This window comes from Alligator mississippiensis, chromosome 8, assembly GCF_030867095.1.
Source record: "Alligator mississippiensis isolate rAllMis1 chromosome 8, rAllMis1, whole genome shotgun sequence".
Taxonomy (NCBI): domain Eukaryota; kingdom Metazoa; phylum Chordata; order Crocodylia; family Alligatoridae; genus Alligator; species Alligator mississippiensis.
The window spans coordinates 28,073,948-28,091,706 of NC_081831.1; the positions used below are offsets into that span (position 1 = coordinate 28,073,948).

General features: G+C 58.8%; 1 protein-coding gene across 7 annotated transcripts in view; it reads left to right on the forward strand.

The window, feature by feature from the left end:
* Positions 1-17,759, forward strand: part of HUWE1 (HECT, UBA and WWE domain containing E3 ubiquitin protein ligase 1) — an 82,853-nt gene that overhangs the window by 27,113 nt on the left and 37,981 nt on the right. For all 7 annotated transcript variants that reach the window (XM_059732559.1, XM_059732558.1, XM_059732560.1 and 4 more), the window contains 18 exons: positions 489-589; positions 1,234-1,428; positions 1,882-2,098; positions 2,602-2,724; positions 3,232-3,466; positions 3,699-3,929; positions 4,774-4,896; positions 4,998-5,093; positions 5,913-6,182; positions 6,905-7,057; positions 7,894-8,021; positions 8,574-8,655; positions 9,021-9,197; positions 11,257-11,407; positions 11,742-12,112; positions 15,674-15,869; positions 16,134-16,301; positions 17,425-17,570. In XM_059732559.1, coding sequence (XP_059588542.1) covers positions 489-589; positions 1,234-1,428; positions 1,882-2,098; positions 2,602-2,724; positions 3,232-3,466; positions 3,699-3,929; positions 4,774-4,896; positions 4,998-5,093; positions 5,913-6,182; positions 6,905-7,057; positions 7,894-8,021; positions 8,574-8,655; positions 9,021-9,197; positions 11,257-11,407; positions 11,742-12,112; positions 15,674-15,869; positions 16,134-16,301; positions 17,425-17,570 — 3,163 coding nt within the window. The remainder of the gene's footprint in view (positions 1-488; positions 590-1,233; positions 1,429-1,881; positions 2,099-2,601; positions 2,725-3,231; positions 3,467-3,698; positions 3,930-4,773; positions 4,897-4,997; positions 5,094-5,912; positions 6,183-6,904; positions 7,058-7,893; positions 8,022-8,573; positions 8,656-9,020; positions 9,198-11,256; positions 11,408-11,741; positions 12,113-15,673; positions 15,870-16,133; positions 16,302-17,424; positions 17,571-17,759) is intronic.

The following is a 17,759-nucleotide window of genomic DNA, read 5'->3' on the forward strand; positions in this document are numbered from 1 at the left end:
TTAGGTGTCTAATAGAAGGGGACTTTATTTGGTAGTGCTTAGAGGTCTGTCAAAGGGTGGGGGTCACTACCTGGCCGTGCTGGAGGTGGGGTTTCCAATAAGGGGAGGGACCCTACCTGGCAGTGCCTGGGGATCCATGGGTAGGGGGCATTCATTGTCTGACAGTCTTGTGGTGTCCACGGGCGGTGGGGGGGGTGTCACTATCTGGCAGTGCAGGAGAGGTAGGCATCCGATAAAGCAGGACCTTATCTGGCAGCGCCTGGGGTCCATTGCAGGGGGAGGTCACTATTCATAAGTGATGGAAGAGCCCAAGAAGGAGGGGACTCACTGTTTGGCGGTACCAGGGGCAATTCCAGTAAGGGGGGACCCTATCTGTCAGTATCCGGTGGCGGGGTCACTATCCAGCAGTGCTGAAGGTGCAGTCAGGGGGGTCCAGGGGAAGTGGGGTTTTCAATCCTGACTTACAGCCCCACCCCCACCCCCACCAGCCTCCCAGCAGGTTGCGAGTTTGGGCAGGCTGATATGCAGAAGCTGGTGCCCAAGGATGAAAAGGTGGTACCTACGGCCAGCCAGGGGACCAAGAGACCTGGTATGTACCTCAGACGCCTGGGTTCTCCTCCCAGCATAGGGACAGGAGGGTGGGATCTTGGATGCCTGGGTTCCCTCCCAGCACTGGGAGGGGAGGGGGTACAGCAGGTTGTGGCAGTGGGGTAGGACAGACTAGGAGCCTCATGCCTGGATTTCCACCCAGCTTGTAGGCAGTGGGGTCCAGTGGGTTGTGGTCAGGGGTGGAGGAGTCTGGGGGCCTGGACACCCGGGTTCCCTCTCAGCTTGCAGAAAGCGAAGTCCAGTGGGTTGGATCAAGGGTGTGAGGGAGGCTGGGAGCTCCAGACACTTGCATTCTCTCCCAGTTTGTGGACAGCAGATTCCAAGAATTGGGACAGGGAATGAGGAAGACCAGGAGCCCTGTACACCTAGGTTCTTTCTCAGCTTGTAGGTGGTTGGGGCTATTGGGTTGCAATAGGGAGGAGTGGGGGGGGGGCCAGACATCTGGGTTCTCTACCCACTCTGGGAAGTGAGGGAGGCTGGGGGTTAAAGCAGAAGGGTTGGAACCTTGGACGCCTGGGTTCTTTACTAGCTTGTAGGCAATGGTGTCCAGTGCACTGGACTAGAGAGGTGGGGGGGGCTGGGACCCCAGATCCCTCAGCCCTCCCCTGTGCCCGGTGCCCCCAGAAGGGGAGACAGAAGGCACAGCAGGGGCAGTGGCGGAGCCTTCGGCCCAAGGGTTGCTGGAGGGCATCAGCCTGGAGGGCGATGCACTGGCCCCCATGGAGACAGACGAGCCCACTGCTGCTGACGCCAAGGCTAAGGCCAAGATCACACCTGCCATGGCTGCCCGCATCAAACAGATCAAGCCCCTGCTGTCTGGTGAGTGCCCAGACACTTGGTTTCTCTGTATGTGGAGCAGGGTTGGAAGCCCAGGTGCCTGAGTTCTTTGGAAGAGGAGAGGGCTGGACAGTGAGAGCAGGGAGGCTTGGGAACCCGAATGTCTGGATTTTATCCCAGCTTGGGCGGTGGGGAGAGACTGGGCATCCAGACTCCTGGGTTCTGTTCAAGCTTGGGGATTAAAGTGCCAGGTCTGGTGGGTTACTGAGGATCCTGGATGCCTGGGCTCTTTTCCCTCTTGGAGGTGGAGCTTGGCACCCTGGATGTTGGGGTTCTATCACAACTTGGTGGGGATGGGACCTGGTCCTCCTGGGCTCTTGGATTTTGTCAGCTCAGGGAAGCAGGGCTGGTCCCATGGAGGGAGGGGGGTGGGGTGTCTCAGACACCTGGGTCCCTTGGCAGTCCTAACCCGGTGTTTCTCCCCTCCGCCCACAGCCTCATCACGCTTGGGCCGGGCATTGGCCGAACTGTTTGGGCTGCTGGTGAAGCTATGTGTTGGCTCACCCGTGCGCCAGCGACGCAGCCACCACGCGGCTGGTGCTGCCCCCGCACCCACACCTGCTGCCCGTGCCACAGCCTCAGCCCTCACCAAGCTGCTAACAAAGGGGCTGTCCTGGCAGCCGCCGCCCTACACCCCCACACCCCGCTTCCGGTCAGCCTGCACCCGGGGGGTTGGGGGGGGGTGTTGGGCAGGGGCATGGTCGGGGGCTGTAAGGAGCCTAGGTAGCATTAGGTGTGAGCATAAGGAGTTGAGGATTAGGGCAGCATTGGGGGTGGGTGGTGTAAGGGGGCTTGAGAGGTGTTGGGGCTGAGGTGTGTTAGTGGGCTGAAGGACATTGGCTGGGTGTAGGGACATGAAGAAGGGGTTTTGGGGGGTGGGTGTTAGGGTGCTGAGGCTTTGGGGATGCGTAGACTTCTGGGGTGGTTGTTGTGTTGGGGGAAGCATTGGGAGCTGGGGTTTTAGAGGTTTGCAGGTGGGTTGGGCATCCTGTGGGGGGCGTTGTCTGGGTGCGAGGGGGTTGGAGGGCCTTGGGGGAAACTTTGTTTGGGGATGGGGGGGGGAGTGCCTGGTACTATGGAAAGGATGGGCTGGGGGGCACTGAGGGCTATGTGCAGAGCCAGAGGGTACTCATTCCCTCCCCTCCAATTCCCCAGGCTGACGTTCTTCATCTGCTCGGTGGGCTTCACATCACCGATGCTGTTCGATGAGCGCAAGTTTCCCTATCACCTCATGTTGCAGAAATTCCTTTGTTCTGGCGGCCACAATGCCCTCTTTGAGTAAGCCCCCAGCTCAGACTCCTGGGTTCCCTGGCGGGGGAGTGCATTTGGAGGGCTCGGGGCAGGGGGGCCTGTTAGCCCAGGCACCTCAGTTCTGTTTTGGGATTGGACTGGGATTTTGGGATACATTGGGTTAAAATAAGGAGCCTGGGTTCCCTTCAGCTCCAGGGGGCTGCTGGGGTATGGGAGGCTTGAGGTGTGGGCTGGATGCCTGGATTTCTTCCAGCTCTGGAAGGGCAGTGGGGTCTGGGGGTTTTGAGCTGTCAACTGTAAAAGCTGGGAGCCCAGATGCTAGAGATTTCTGGGAGAGGGGGGAGGAGCCAGAAGCCTGGATGCCTGCATTCCCTGGGAGGAGAGTGGGGTACTGGGAGCCCAGATGGCTAGGTTTCCTGGAAGGAGAGTGAGGGCCTGGATGCCTGGGTTCCCCTGAAGGAGAGTGGGGGGCTGGGAGTCTGAATGCCTGAGTTCTGCTCCCCTCACTCGTCCATCCCTTCTCCATGCCCTTAGGACATTCAACTGGGCACTTTCGATGGGGGGCCGTGTGCCAGTGGCTGAGGGGCTGGAGCATCCTGAGCTGCCAGATGGCACGGGCGAGTTCCTGGATGCGTGGCTCATGCTGGTGGAGAAGATGGTGAACCCCAGTACTGTGCTGGAGTCACCCCATGCCCTGCCTGCCCGTCCCCCTGGTGCCCCTGGTGGGCCCCATTTCAGCCCCCTGCGCTTCCTTGTTGTCACCCAGAAGGTAGGACTGGGGAGACTGAGGGTTATGGGGCTGACACTGTAGGGGGATTGGGGTTATGGGACTGATGCTGGGGGCAGGAATCGGATTGGGGATTATGGAGCTAATGTGTGGGCTAGTGGCAGCAAGGTATGGGGCTGATGCTGGGGGGCTGTGGATTATGCTGACACTGGCTTTGGGAGCAGTCAGGGGTGGGAGAGGGCCTGGCACTGATTCTGCCCTGCCTATGCTGTAGGCAGCGTTCCAGTGCATCCAGCAGCTGTGGCACCGTCGCCCACTGCGGGTGTATGGTGGGCGCATGGCGGAGTCCATGCTGGCCATCCTGTGCCACGTGCTGCGCGGGGAGCCCCTGCTTCGCGAGCGCCTGGCCAAGGAACGCGAGGGTGCTCGAACCGATGACGAGCCAGGCCCTGATGAGCCCGGTGCCCGCCGTGACCCCCACGTCAACCCCCAGCAGCTGCAGCAGGTGACCAGAGGGGCAGGGGGACCTGGACACCTGGGTTTTGTCTGGGGGGGTTCTATCCCCAGAAAGGAATGGGTGTCCAGATACCAGGCACTCCCAGCCAGGTTTCTCTTCTCTCATGGGGGAGGAGGGTGGGTTTTTTCTGATGAGGGCACAGGTGCCGGGATGCTAAGGTTCTGTCCTCGGGGGGTGGGGGGGGCACAGCCAGCGGGGAATGATGATGCTTGGCTTATCTTTACATCCAGCACCATGGCAGGGAGTGGGGAAAGGGGCTGTCTCAGAAAATGGGGTCTTGTCTCCATGGTGATGGTGTGCCCCAACATAAATATTGTGGGAAGGGGATCTGGATGCCAGATTCCTATAGTTTTTGGGGAGGTTACCTGTTACCTAGGTTGTCTTCCAGTGGGCTGGATCCCTAAGTTCTTTCCTTGTGAGTAGGGGACTTGTGCATTCAGTGGGCTTGAGCTGGGAGGCTGGGCACCCCAGATACTTGGGTTCTTCTGACTTGGGGTAGGTAGTGGAGTCTTGTGGGATGGGGGTTCTCTCCCAGCTTGTCAGTAGCAGAATCCAGGTGGGTTCCTTCTTCGGGGGATGGGAGATGTGCACCCAGATACTGGGTTTCTATCCCTGAAGGGAAGAGTGCAGGGGGCGGGGCTGGATCCTGGCTTCTGCAGCATTTCTCATTCCTTGCACTGTTCTGCAAAAGTGGTGGAGGGGAGGGGGGTTGTTCTGTGACCCGGATGCCTAGGTTCCCTCATCCCCAGCTTGGGGTGGGGAGAGAGGGAGATCCTGGGCGCCCAGATGCCTAGGTCCCTCTCCCCCAGCGCCTTCTTGGTCCTGCTGCCAGTTGATGGACATGGGCTTCCCACGGGAGCATGCCATGGAGGCCCTGCTCAGCACCAGCACCATGGAGCAGGCCACCGAGTACCTGCTTACCCACCCACCCCCGTTGGCTGGTGCTGGTGTCCGGGTAAGTGCCTCCTTGTTCCTCCTCCCACACCCTTCTTGCACCCCCAACCCTAAAGCCAAGGCTCCCTGGGACCCACCAGCCCCTGCTCCTCCTCCACACAGGACCTGAGCATGTCAGAGGAAGACCAGATGATGCGTGCCATTGCCATGTCGCTGGGCCAGGACATCCCTATGGACCAGCGCGCTGAGTCCCCAGAGGTAGGGGTTGTGGGTTGGGAGTGAGGGGCACCACAGGAGGATGGGGGGGGGGGGGGGGGGGGGTGCACAGGTTGGGAGTGAGGGGCACCACTGGGGGGGTTGTAAGTCGAGAGTAATGGGGTATGGGGGGCTGTAAGTTGCCAGTGCCAGGTGGAGGTGGGTTTAGCCGTAGCTTAGGCCAGGGCACTTGGGATTTGGAAGGGGGCAGTAGGTCTGGGGTTGAGATGTGGCCTGGGTGGTAGGGCTGGGGATCCTGATGCTGGGGCTTAGGGAGCCCTGGGCCTGGGGTTTGAGGGCTTGGAACAGGGCTGGGGGGCCTCAGTATGGTGCTTGAAGGGGGTTGGGATTGGGGCAGGTCTTGGGGACGGGTAGTGATGGATTGGGGCAGCCTGGGACAGGGCTGGGGGTCCCAAGGTGGGTTGGGGCTTGGGAAAGGGCTGGGCACTACTGTGTGTTGTGTGGGGGGGGTTGTGGCAGGGGTGGGTTTTGGGGGCAGGCACTGGTGGGGTTGGGACAGGGATGGGTTTGGGCCGCTTCAGTACTTTGGAGGTTGGGGGAGGATAGGGGTCCCAGATGTGGGGGGTGTTGGGTTAATGGGGAGGGGTCCCAGGGGTTGTTTGTGGGGAAGTTTGGGGATATAGAAAAGTAGGGGGTTTCAGGTATGGGTTGGGGAGGGGTTGGGTTTTCAGGGGAGTCCCAGGGGTGGGTGCAGGATGGTAAGGGCAGGGCCTGGGGGAAGGTAGTGACAAACTAGGCTCAAGGGGCTGGGGTAGGGCAGGGGTCCCAGGGGCAGGCAGTGATTGTGGTCACCCTCCCCAGGAGGCAGCATGCCGCAAGGAGGAGGAAGAGCGGCGAGCACGTGAGCGGGCGGAGGAGGAGGAGGCACGCTGTCTGGAGAAGTTTGAGGCAGCTGAGCCACTTGCGCCAGGCGAGCTGCAGGCTTTCACAGAGCACATGCTGCCTGGCTGCGCCCAGCTGCTGGATGAGCTGCCCGACACAGTCTACCGTGTCTGTGACCTGCTCATGACAGCTGTGCGCCGCAACGGCCCTGCTTACCGCGACTCCATCCTGCGCCAGGTTGTCAAGCAGGTAGGCCTCACTCCCTGGGCATAGCCTCGCCCACAGCCCTCATGGCCCTGCCTACCACAATAGCATTTTGAGACAGGCCCTGCTCCATACCTGTAGCTCTGCCCACACTCTGACAGTTCCATGTACTATGACTTCATTTTGGGCCAGGTCAAGCAGATAGGTCCTTCCCCCTAGACAAAGTCTTGCTCCTACCCCATGGCTACACTTACTGTGATTCCATCATGCACCAGGTCATCCAATAGGTTGGCCCCACTACCTAGACAAAGCCCCACCCCCACCCTCTTTGGCCCTGCCTCCACTCTATAGCCAGTGCTATAGCTAGACTCCTGGAGACCCCAGGTGAACTTTTAGTATTGGGCCCTCCTTTGCCAGAGAATGTTTTTTTTTGTTGCAAGAGTCTTCATTTTTGGGTCCCCTTTCTGTCCGGGTCCTGGGAGGCCACCTGGTTGACCTATGCCTGTGTCCAGCCCTGCTTACCCCATCTTGGGCCAGGCCAGGTGGGTAGGTTCTGCCTCCTAGTTACCCACATAGTTCCACCTGCTGTGATGCCATCATGTGCCAGGCAAGTGACTGAGTAGGCCCAACCTCCTAGTCATAAACCTCTCTTTTTCTTGCTAACCAGGGCTCTGAGCCCCTATCTCCAATCCTGATATGGGGCTGGGGGTGCCTTGCAGTGCCTGATGCCCCCTCCCTCCCTCCCTCTCCCCCTAATTCCCCCCCAGGTATGGGAGGCAGCTGATGTGCTGATCAAGGCAGCACTGCCCCTCACCACCAGCGACACCAAGACGGTCTCGGAGTGGATCAGCCAGATGGCGACTCTGCCCCAGGCCTCAAACCTGGCCACCCGCATCCTCCTGCTCACCCTGCTCTTTGAGGTGAGCCCCCTAGACCCCATGGCAGGGAAAAACCCAGATGTCTGAGGCCATTCCATGAGTATCAAGAGTCTTGGGGGAGGAGCCCAGGTGTCTGGGTGCCCCCATACACTCTTCAGAGCTAGGGAGAGAACCAGGGCCCCACCATGTGTGGAGGTGGACGAGAGTGGAGGGACAACCCAGGTGTCCAGGGCCCTTTTATATGCATTAATAGTCGGGGGGAGAACCCAGGTGTCCAGGATCCCCTTGTGTGCTCCCCAGGGCTGAGGGAAAACCCAGGCATTTTAATCTCCTCCATGCTTTCCAGGAGAGGGAGAACCCCGGTGCCCAGGGTCCTCCATTCGCTCTAGGGCTTGGGAAGAACCCAGGCATCCACACCCCCCATAGTGCTGGGAGTGCGCCCAGGCATCCAGGTCCCCCCTTCCCACTTTCCCATGGAGCTGGGAGAGAACCCATGAGCCCCTTCAGAGGGTGGGGTGGGGATAGAGAACCCAGGTGTCCAGGTTCCCCCAAATGTCTGGGCTGTCTCTCTTGCATGCCTCCAGAGTTAGGGAGACAGAACCCAGGCATGCAGATGCCCTTAAGTGCCCCACAGAGCTGGGGGGAGAACCCAGGCATCTGGCTCTCTGCCCCTGTCTCTGACTCATCTTCATTTTCTCTGAGCTTGGGGAGACCCAGGCTCCCCAGACATGCCTGGGTCTATCTCCTGACCCAGTGGCTGCTTTTCTCCTCCCCACCACAAGGGGCCTTAGCACCCCTTAAGCTGGCCATGCCCCACAGAGGCTCCGCAAGGCCCTGCTCCCTGACACTCGTGCCCTACCCATGCCTCACCCCTGCAGGAACTGAAGCTGCCATGCGCTCGTGTAGTGGAGTCCAGCGGGATCCTGACGGTGCTCATCAAGCTATTGGAGGTGGTGCAGCCCTGCTTGCAGGCTGCCAAGGAGCACAAGGATGTCCAGACCCCCAAGTAAGGCCAAGGGCAGAGGGAAGCTGCCTCTGGGGTGGAGCAGGGGACAATGACTGAGTGGAACGAGAAACAGCTGCCTCTGTGGTCGGGTAGGGCAGTGGGTGAGAGGGCATGGCTGAGCATAATGCTGTCTGGGGAGGGTGAATCAGGCCAACTTTGGGGTGGAGCAGGGGCTAGCAACTGAGTAGAACCAAGATGTGGTCAGCTCTGGGGTGGTCCAAGGGAGGCAACTGAGTGAGATGCAGGCAGCTTTGTGGGGGCAGGGAGGAGAGCTGTGTATAACTACCTGGGGAGAGCTGAGATGCAGTCTGCTCTGGGGTGGAACAGGGGGAGGTAGGCAGCTGAATGTAATGGCCCAAAGAAAGAGCAAGATGTGGTTGGCTCTGGGGGCATGCTGGCTGTCAAGGGAGGGCAGGATGCAGCTAGGTCTGGGGTGGAGCATGTGAGGAAACAGCTGAGCATAACACCCCAAAGATATGGCAAGGTGCAGCCAGCCCTGATGTGGAGCAGCAGAGTATAACACCCCTCCCTTCCCGTTTTCATCTCGTGCAGGTGGATAACGCCAGTGCTGTTGCTAATTGACTTCTATGAGAAGACAGCTGTGTCAGCCAAGCGCCGGGCCCAGATGAACAAGGTGTCTGTGGGGGTGGGGGCAAGGGTCTAGGTGTGGAAAGTAGCTGCCAGGTAGGGGCACTGGGAGCATGTGGGTGTGAGGGCAGAGGCTGGGGGGGGTGGGAAGGGGGTAGGTGCCGGGTGGGGGCATGGGGAGACGCAAGTCTGGAGGCAGAGGCTGGGGGTGGGTGGTAGATGCCAATTGGTTGCTGTGGGAATATGGGTTTGGGGCACAGGAAAATAGTTGTCAGGTGCCAGATAGGGGCATCGGGGCCATGTGGGGCTGGGGGATGCAAATCCTGGCAGGAAGTGATAGGAGGCAGTAAGAGGGGGCAGGGCCCCCTTTTAGCCCTGCTTCCAGCCCCACTGATCCCCGCACTCCCCCAGTACCTCCAGGCCAATGGGAACAACTGGCGCTGGTTTGACGACCGCTCAGGACGCTGGTGCAGCTACAGCGCCAGCAACAACAGCACCATTGATGCAGCCTGGCAGGCGGGCGAGCCCAGCGTGCGCTTCACGGCCGGGCGGCGCCGCTACACCGTGCAGTTCACCACCATGGTGCAGGTGGGCAGGGCTAGGCCAGCAGGTCACCATGGGGGAGGGTGGGCCCAGGCCAGCTGTGTCACCTCTGTGATGCTGAGGGATGAGCCACAGATGAAGGGCAAAGCTGGGTCATCACTAGCCCCCATCCTACTTCCTTGCTTCACCCTTCACCACTCCTCAACTCCCCAAGTCTCTCAAGTTCTTCCCCTGCAAGTGAAGCCCCTCCCACCACTCCCACTCTGCTCCTTTAAGCTTTTCCAACCACTTAGTCCCAGATTCTGGTCTGTCCCTCTTATCACCAGGATCCTGGTTTTCTCTGATAAAAAAAATAAATAAAAAAATCCAAAATTCTCTGATAATCTCGGCCCCCCCCCCATGTGTTTTTTCCACGATTAAAATGAAACACCATTATCTATATAGGTATTAGTTGAACACAACATTTTATTGATATATTTACAATTTTAAATCAATTTAGAAACTTATTGGTGTCTCAATCATCATTTATAATAAAATAAATGCTAAATACCTATATATTTTGGCATTTGATTTTGTTTGTTTTTTAATCATGGAAAATCAGAGCTCCCCCTGCTCCCCTCACGCACGAGGAACGGGTTCAGCTGCGGCTGTCCCACCACGCTGCTTGTGGTGCTGAGCGGCCCTGATACGTTGGTGCCCTGCCAACGCCATTGTCCCGCACTTTCAACCCACTGTCCCCTGCCCTTCAGCAGGACTGGGAATGAAGGGCACTGGCATGGCTGGAGGGGGCCCACTAGCTGCCCCCTGTCCCACTCAGCCCTGCATAGACTCGCAGGATGGTGGTCTGTGGAGACGTGGTGGGGGACGGCCTTCAGCATGAGCTTCATGCAGTGCACCTCATGTAGAAGCACAGGCAGTGGCTGGGGCACCACACACTGCCCGCACCCCTGGATGGGGCAGCTGGGAGGACCAGTGCTGTGCTCCACAGCAGCAGGATGAAGCGGAGCACAACTCTGGTCCAGGTTATGCTGTAGACAGCAGGAGGAGGACAAGGGGCTCCAGGCAGTCTCCGTCCTGTCTAGGCTGGAGTGTGGCGGGTGTGGTGGCTCTAGCTCATGTGTGTGGCAGGAAGAAGGGGATGCCTGTGGCAGCCCCCACCCCAGGCTGGGGCTCCCATGCTGCATCAGGCAACCCGGCCACCCCCCACACACACACCTGACAGTATGGGCATCAAGCCCCAGTGTCACTGGCCATACAGTTCCCTGTTGCTCCCAAAGAATGTGCCCCCCTCCCCCTTTTCCCTGCTAGAGGGGCAGGTGCCTCTGGACAGGCTCTGGTGGTAACAGCATGGAGCTGGGTTTGCTGGCGGCACAAAACACTACCTCAGATCCACCCCATACCCTGCTACAGCCCTGGTCCCTGGACACCCCCCAGCACCAGCAGGCATCTGTGTATGCACCCTGTTTTTTTTCCCCACCCTATCTCCCCTCCCCTCTGGACAGACCCCAAGCCCTGGCTTTCCAGCCTGCATGCCCGCCCCCTGACTTACCTGTATCTAGCTGCTGGACCAGCTCCCATCACCCTGCCTGACTGTATGACTGGCCCTCCCCCCAACCAAGCCCTTTGAACTTCACCTTAATATCTAAGTTTCTCCCATTCTATGCCTCTGTGAAGCTTCTCCCACTGCTCCTATGTTGTTTGCCAGGCTCCCTGGCTCTAAGCTCCACCCCTAACATCTAAGCACCTCCCCTCACTCCTAAGCCAGTCCCATTCACTACTGTTCAATCCCACCACAACACCTAGCCTAGGCCTCTCTCACTAGTCCCTCTCACTGTACCCACAAGAAGCTGCTCCCATTACCTGTAAGGTACCTGCCAGGTGCCCTGGCTATAAGCTCCTTCCATCACATTTAAGCCCCATTCCCAGTCCCCTTAAAGCCTGTCCCCAATATCTAAGCTCTTCCTGTCACTTAAACCTTGCTTCTAACACATAAGTACCTGCCATCATCAAAGCCTCTCCTATCATTCTAAAGCCCTGCCTCCAGCCTTAAGCTCCACCCCTAGCTGGTGATTGTCATTGACCTCTACTCCCCGCACCCCCACAGGTGAATGAGGAGACAGGGAACCGTCGCCCCGTGATGCTGACGCTGCTGCGGGCGCCACGAGCTGGGAAGGGCAAGAATGGGGCTGAATTGGAGCGGGCTCTGGACGAGAGCAAGGAGCCCGAGGCGGGTGCCAAGGATGATAAGGGGCCAGGTACAGCAGGAGTGAGGGGCACTGTGCAGCATGGAGGTGCTGCAGGTGGGGCTGAGGGGCACTGTGGGACTATGGTGGAGGCTGTGGTTCAGGAATGATGCAGACTGGGGGATGAGGGGTACTGCAGGTTGAGACTCAGGTATACCAGGTCCTGTGGATTGGGAGTGAGGGGCACTGTGGGGCAAAGGGGGGGGTTGGGGATTAGGAGCAATGAAGGGTTGTGGGGGAAGGCTGAGGGTCAAGAGCAAGGGACACCATGGAGTGATGTGAAGCCTGCGGGTCAGGAGTGAGAGGTACCGCAGGTCATGTCTCACCCCCCTGTTCCCCTCACCAGAGGCGTTGCCTGCCCCATCCAGCCCCACACCAGTCCCAACCCTGGGGGAGGTGGCAGCAACAGAGGCGGCGGGGGTGGGCGAGGAGCTGCTGCAGGGGCTGCCGGCAGATCTGGCGCCTGTGCTGCTGCGGGCCTGTGCCTCGATGCTGGCGGTGCCAGTGGACCCCGACACATTGCACGCCACACTACGTCTCTGCCTGCGCCTCACACGGCGCCATGCCCACGCCCTGCTCTTCGCCGAGCTCCGCAGTCCTCGCACCATCTTGGGTCTCACCCAGAGCTCCGGCTTCACTGGCTTCACCCCCCTCGTCACTCTGCTGCTGCGCCATGTCATCGAGGACCCCGCAACGCTGCGCCACACCATGGAGAAGGTACCTGCCCCTCCTCACCTCTGGGTACCATTTCCTCCTTCCAGCCATGCTATGGAGAAGGTACCCATACCCCTCTACCCCCGGCACTGCCAATACTGCCCCCCCATCCAACTATACTCTGAAGAAGGTATGGGCACCTTTATATAGTGTCTTGTACTCCCAGTCAAGTCATAGGCACCCCCTCCCCCCAAGACGGTGTGGAGATGTTCAATGAGGGCAAGTGGAAAGTCCCGCTTAGGGTGGAAGAATCCCATGCGCCTGGGGACCAACTGGCTAAGCAGTGGCTCTGCAGAAAAGGACCTGGGGATTAGAGTAGGCAATAAGCTGAAAAGGAGCCAGCAGTATACCCTTGTTGCAGAGAAGACTAACGTCATACTGGGCTGTATTAGTAGCCAGCAGATCAAAGAAAGTGATTTTTCTCCTCTATTCAGCATTGGTGAGGCTACATCTAGAGTACTGTGCTACAGAAAGGGTGTGGACAAGTAGGATAGAGTCCAGTAGAAGGCAACAAAAATGGTTAGGGGGCTGGGGCATGTGACTGAGCAGAGGTTGAGGGAACTGGGCTTATTTAGCCTGGAGAAGAGAAGACGGGGGGGGCGGGGTGTTAATAGCAGCCTTCAGCTACCTGGAGGATGATTCCAAAAAGAATGGAGTAAGAGTGCTCCTTGTTCTGTCATTTGCCACCACTGAGAAATCAATGGTCTGAAGTTGCAGCAAGAGAAATTTAGGTTGGATATTAGGAAAAAAATTCTCATTAGGAGGGTAGTGAAGTATGGGAACAGGTTATACAGAGAGGTTGTGGAATCTCCATTCTTGGAGGTTTTCAAGCCCCAGCTAGACAAAGACTTGGTTGGGATGAGATAGTTGGGGATGATCCTGCTTGGAGCAGGGGGTTGAACTAGATGACCTCCTGAAGTCCCTTCCAACTCTCATTTTCTGTGATTCTAAGGTACTTGTAGCCACCTCTGGGTACCACCAGCACCCCCCTTCCAGTCAAGCCGTGGTGGGGCTCAGAAAGGCTTCTTGTAGCCCCTAGTCATGCCATGGTGAAAGTGTCCATAGCTCCCCTCGGCATTACTAGCACTGGCCTCCTTAGCCTCAGAGTGAAAAATGTATAGCCACGATACCCATATAGCACCCCTCAACCAGGCCATGGTGAAGGTACCTGTAGCTCCCAAGGCACCAGTAACACCCCCTTTCCTAGCCATGCTGTGGAGAAGGTATCTATACCACCCCCTTTCCACTGGGGATTGCCCCCCTCCAGCCACAATATGGAGTAGCTACAGGCATCTCATGCAGTATACTGTACCACCTGTCAGGTCATGGTGAAAGTACCCATTGGCTGCCTGGGCATTGCCAGCACTACCCTTTCTCCTCCCCGCCACCCACTGCCATAGTACGCAGGAGGTATAGGCACCCCGTACAGCACACTGTAGTCATGTCGTGGAGAAGGTATCAATCTTCCTTGCGCACTACCCCATGGAAGAGGTACCCATACTGCCCTGGGCACCCCATACAGCACTGTATTCCCCAGCCTGGCTATGGTGTAGGTACCTGTGCAGGTCCCCTGGGCACTCCCAGCCAGACTATATAAAGAAGGTCCCCTAAACTCTCCTGGGCACCACCTCCCAAGGAGCCTCCAGTACCATGGGGAAGGTGCACCCAAGTACCCATTAGCTCCATGCCCAGCCACGTCATAGAAAACTTACAGGCATCCTGTACACTTAGTCATGCCATGGAAAAGGTACCCATAGACGTGCCCTCATAGACGGAAGAAAAAAAAAATTGAGAGGGCCTGAGCACGTGCACATATGCCACCACCACCAGCAGGTGTGTGTGGAGGGAGGGGGAAGTTAGTGGGGTGTGAACGGGGGCAGTCACTGCCCAGCTGGGGCAGGGCAGGGTGCGGGACAGAGCTGTGGCTCATGCAGGAGGGGGGGCACCTCTCACTGCTGCATGCACCCAAGGAGGGCACAGGGGGGCATGTGCCCCCAGATCTGCATGGAGCAGGTCAGGGTGCTGCTGGGGCCAGGGCTGTGCCAGGTTCTTCCCAGCGGGGGGCTGCACTCGGGGTGGGCAGCAGCAGCTCTGGGGAGTCAGGGGGACTATGGTGAATTTTGGGTTGGCTGCAGCCTGGCACTGCCCCAGCCTGCAGTAGCAGTCTGCCCAGCCCCACACAGATCCCAAGGCACATGCTGCCCTCATGCCTCTTGGGGTGCATGTAACAGCAGGAGCCATGCCCCCCTGATGAGCTGCTTGTGGCTCAGTCCCCCTCCCTGCCAGCTGTGCATCATCTGCCCCTCTCCTAGCCTCAGGCTGCCCCAGCCCCACTCCCTCCCTCACCACTGCCTGCACACCCCCCGCTGCAGCCGCCGGAAGTTCATGGCCAGGCTGCCTTGCGGCCCTACCACTGCCCCGTTTGGGGGAGCTAAGCCCCATTAGCACACCCCTTCCTCCGCCTATCCCTGTCCCCCCTGCCCAGCAGTGCCCCCTCAGCCACAGTATAGAAGAGCTGCAGGCAGTACACAGTATGGAAAAATCACCTGTATAACTTTCCAAGCAGTCCCCAGCCATAGCCACACCATGCAGAAAGTACCTGTACCCTCATGGGCACTACCTCCCAGGCACCCCCAGGGAACCTCCAGTACCATGGAGAGGGCACAGGCCAGGCACCTACCAGCTCCATCCTGTAGCTGGGCCATGGATAAAGTACCCATACCCAATACCTATCACCTGCCCCACCTCCCCAAGGAACTCCCTTCGGCAAACCCTAGCCATACCACAGAGAAGGCCTCCTTACCTACCCCCCAGGCATCACCACCCCCAACCACATGAAGGAGAAGGTAAAGATACCCAGTCCCTTCTGGGTACCCACCCCCCTCCTGCTCCACCATGGGGATTGTATAGGCATCTGGTATCTTCCAGCCACAGCATGGAGAAGATACGGGGACCTTACTGCTCTGTTTGTCATGCTCCAGAGGAGATGGGACTCCCCCTTCCCCCTATACAGCTCCAGGCACCCCTTGCCCCCTCATAGTCATACCCCAGAGAGAACCCCTCTGTATAGCTCCATGTTCCCCCTGCCCCTACAGCTACACCCAGGAAGAGATGAGATCCCTATGCACAATTCCATGTACCTGCCCACCTGCCCCACCCAGCCCTACACACACTACATGCTATACATGTGCGCTGCAGTGCTGAGAAAGGACCCAGGTGTCTGGGGCTCCTATCCTGCCCCCTTTCCACCACTCCCCCCAGCCTGTTCCACCCCTCCTCAGCTCTGGGATAGGCAAACCCAGGCATTCTGGTCCCCCCCTTACCCCCATGCCTAGCTGTTGTGCTGTGCTATGGAGGAGGTGTTTTCCTGTACAGCCCCAAGCATACCCCTGACCCCAAGTCATGCTGTCTAGGAGGCAGGGTCTAATCTGACCCCCACCCTTGTTTTGCTATCTAGGAGGCTCGGCTCAGTCTCCCCTCCCCCCACCCCAATCATGCCATGCAGGAGGTAGGGCCTGGCCTGATTGCACCCCCCCCCACCACTACCTCTGGTCCCCCCTGCAGGTGGTGAGATCGGCAGCCACGAGCGGGGCGGGCAGCACTACATCAGGGGTGGTGTCAGGCAGCTTGGGGTCACGCGAGATTAACTACATCCTGCGGGTACTCGGCCCAGCTGCCTGCCGTGATCCTGATGTCTTCACCGAGGTGGCCACAGCCTGCCTGCGAATCGCCCTGCCTGCACCCCGTGGCTCTGGCACTGGTAAGCCCCCACCCTCATCCTAGCCCCACTCACAGCCCCTCCCTAACTGCCCCCTGTGACTCCAGCACTGTTCAGCCCTGCCCCCAGCTCCATCTGCATACTTGTGTTTACCTCCCTGTGACTTTGGTATCAAGTCCCCCATAGTCCTAATGCCACCCACACCCCTTCCTTGCTGGTAACCCCTGTTCCACCGACCATGAGTGAAGGGGGGAGGTTGGAGGTCCCAGATGCCTGTGTACCAGCCAGCACCTGTCTCCTGCACAGCCTCAGATGACGAGTTTGAGAACTTGCGTATCAAGGGCCCCAACGCAGTGCAACTGGTGAAGACGACACCACTCAAGCCAACCACCCTGCCCAGCATCCCTGACCCCATCAAGGAGGTCATCTATGACATGCTCAATGCCCTGGCTGCCTACCACGCCCCTGATGAAGGTACTGCCCACAGTCTAGGCTCCATCTCCTTGGGTTAAGCCCCACCCTTTAGATTTAGCCCCACTTCATCGAGGGGGTCATCTATGATATGCTTAATGCTCTGGCCACCTACCATGCCCCTGGGCTAAGCCCTACCTATCCTGAGCTAGGCCTTGCTCCTTGTCTGGCATCTTTGACCACATCAAGGAGGTCATCTGAAATATGCTCAATGCCTTGGTTGCCTACCATGCCCCTGAAGAAGGTACTGCCCCCCTGGGCTAGGCTCCCCCACCCTCCACAAGGAGATCGCTTAGAACTGGTTCTCAACCTTTTTTGTACTGGGACCCATTTGTCAAGATTGATGGCTTCTTGCATCCCACACCTCTCCAAGCCATGCTGTGGCCTCTCACTTCTAATCAGGAACCCCTCCAGCTGCCCGGAGCACAGTGTCTGCAGTAGCTCTGGCTCATTGTGGGCAGCAGCAGAGCGAGTCCAGCCTGACACTGGCTGAAGGGAGGAAGAGGGGAGGCCTGTGGCGTCCCTCCCCTGCCCCCCCTCCCCCAGCAGTCTCCTGGCTGTCCCCTGCCATGAGCACAGGCACCAGCCCTGCAGCTGCCTCCTACGCTTTCTCCCACACTTGCTTGTGACCCTTTGAAATATTCTTACAACCCACTTTTTTGGGTTGTGACCCACGGGTTGAGAAACGCTGGCCAAGAACATGCTCCAGGTTCTGACTTGGCTGCACCTCCCCGATGGAGATTGTGGCTCCAACCCACTGAGCTAGGCCCTCCCCCCACAACCCTCAGTCCAATCAAGGAGGTCACTTCTGACTGGCTACATACTTTGGCCACTGGCCCTGCCCTCAACTTTTGCTCAAACCCCTTTTCCCCACAGGGATCCACTCTATGCCCAAGCCTCATCTGGTCACTTCCCCTGGCTTGGGTCCCGTCATCTGTGTCCGTCCATGTCCCATCCTCCCCCCCCCCCCCCCCCCCCCCGGTTCTGCCCCCCACATTCCTTTCACGAGGGACCCTCCCTCTGAGGCTGAGCTTGGACCCACCCTCGCATCCCAGCTGTATCCTGGCCTCTTCCCCCCCAACCCCTTGGATGGGCCAAGCACCCATTAAGCCTGCATGGCCCACAGGGGAGAAGGTGGAGGCACGGGCAGCAGTGCCAGTGCAGGAGCTGAGTCAGCTGCTGTCAGACGTGGGAGATGACCTAGATCAGCAGCTGCGTGGCTTGGCGCGGCCCCCCAGTGACTTTGAGCCCCCACCTGGCTTTGCCCTCAACGTAAGTGTCGGCAGCAGAGGGGTGGGATAAGAGATTTGGGGAGAGTAAGATGGGCAAGGGTGTGGGGTAGTGCCTGAGGGCTGAGATGGACAGCAGGTGGGAGGAGTCAAAGGGTTGAGATTGGCAGGGGCTGAGGTGGGTGGCTGATTTAAGGTGGAGGCTTGGGTTCAGTAGGGGTAGATCTTCCAT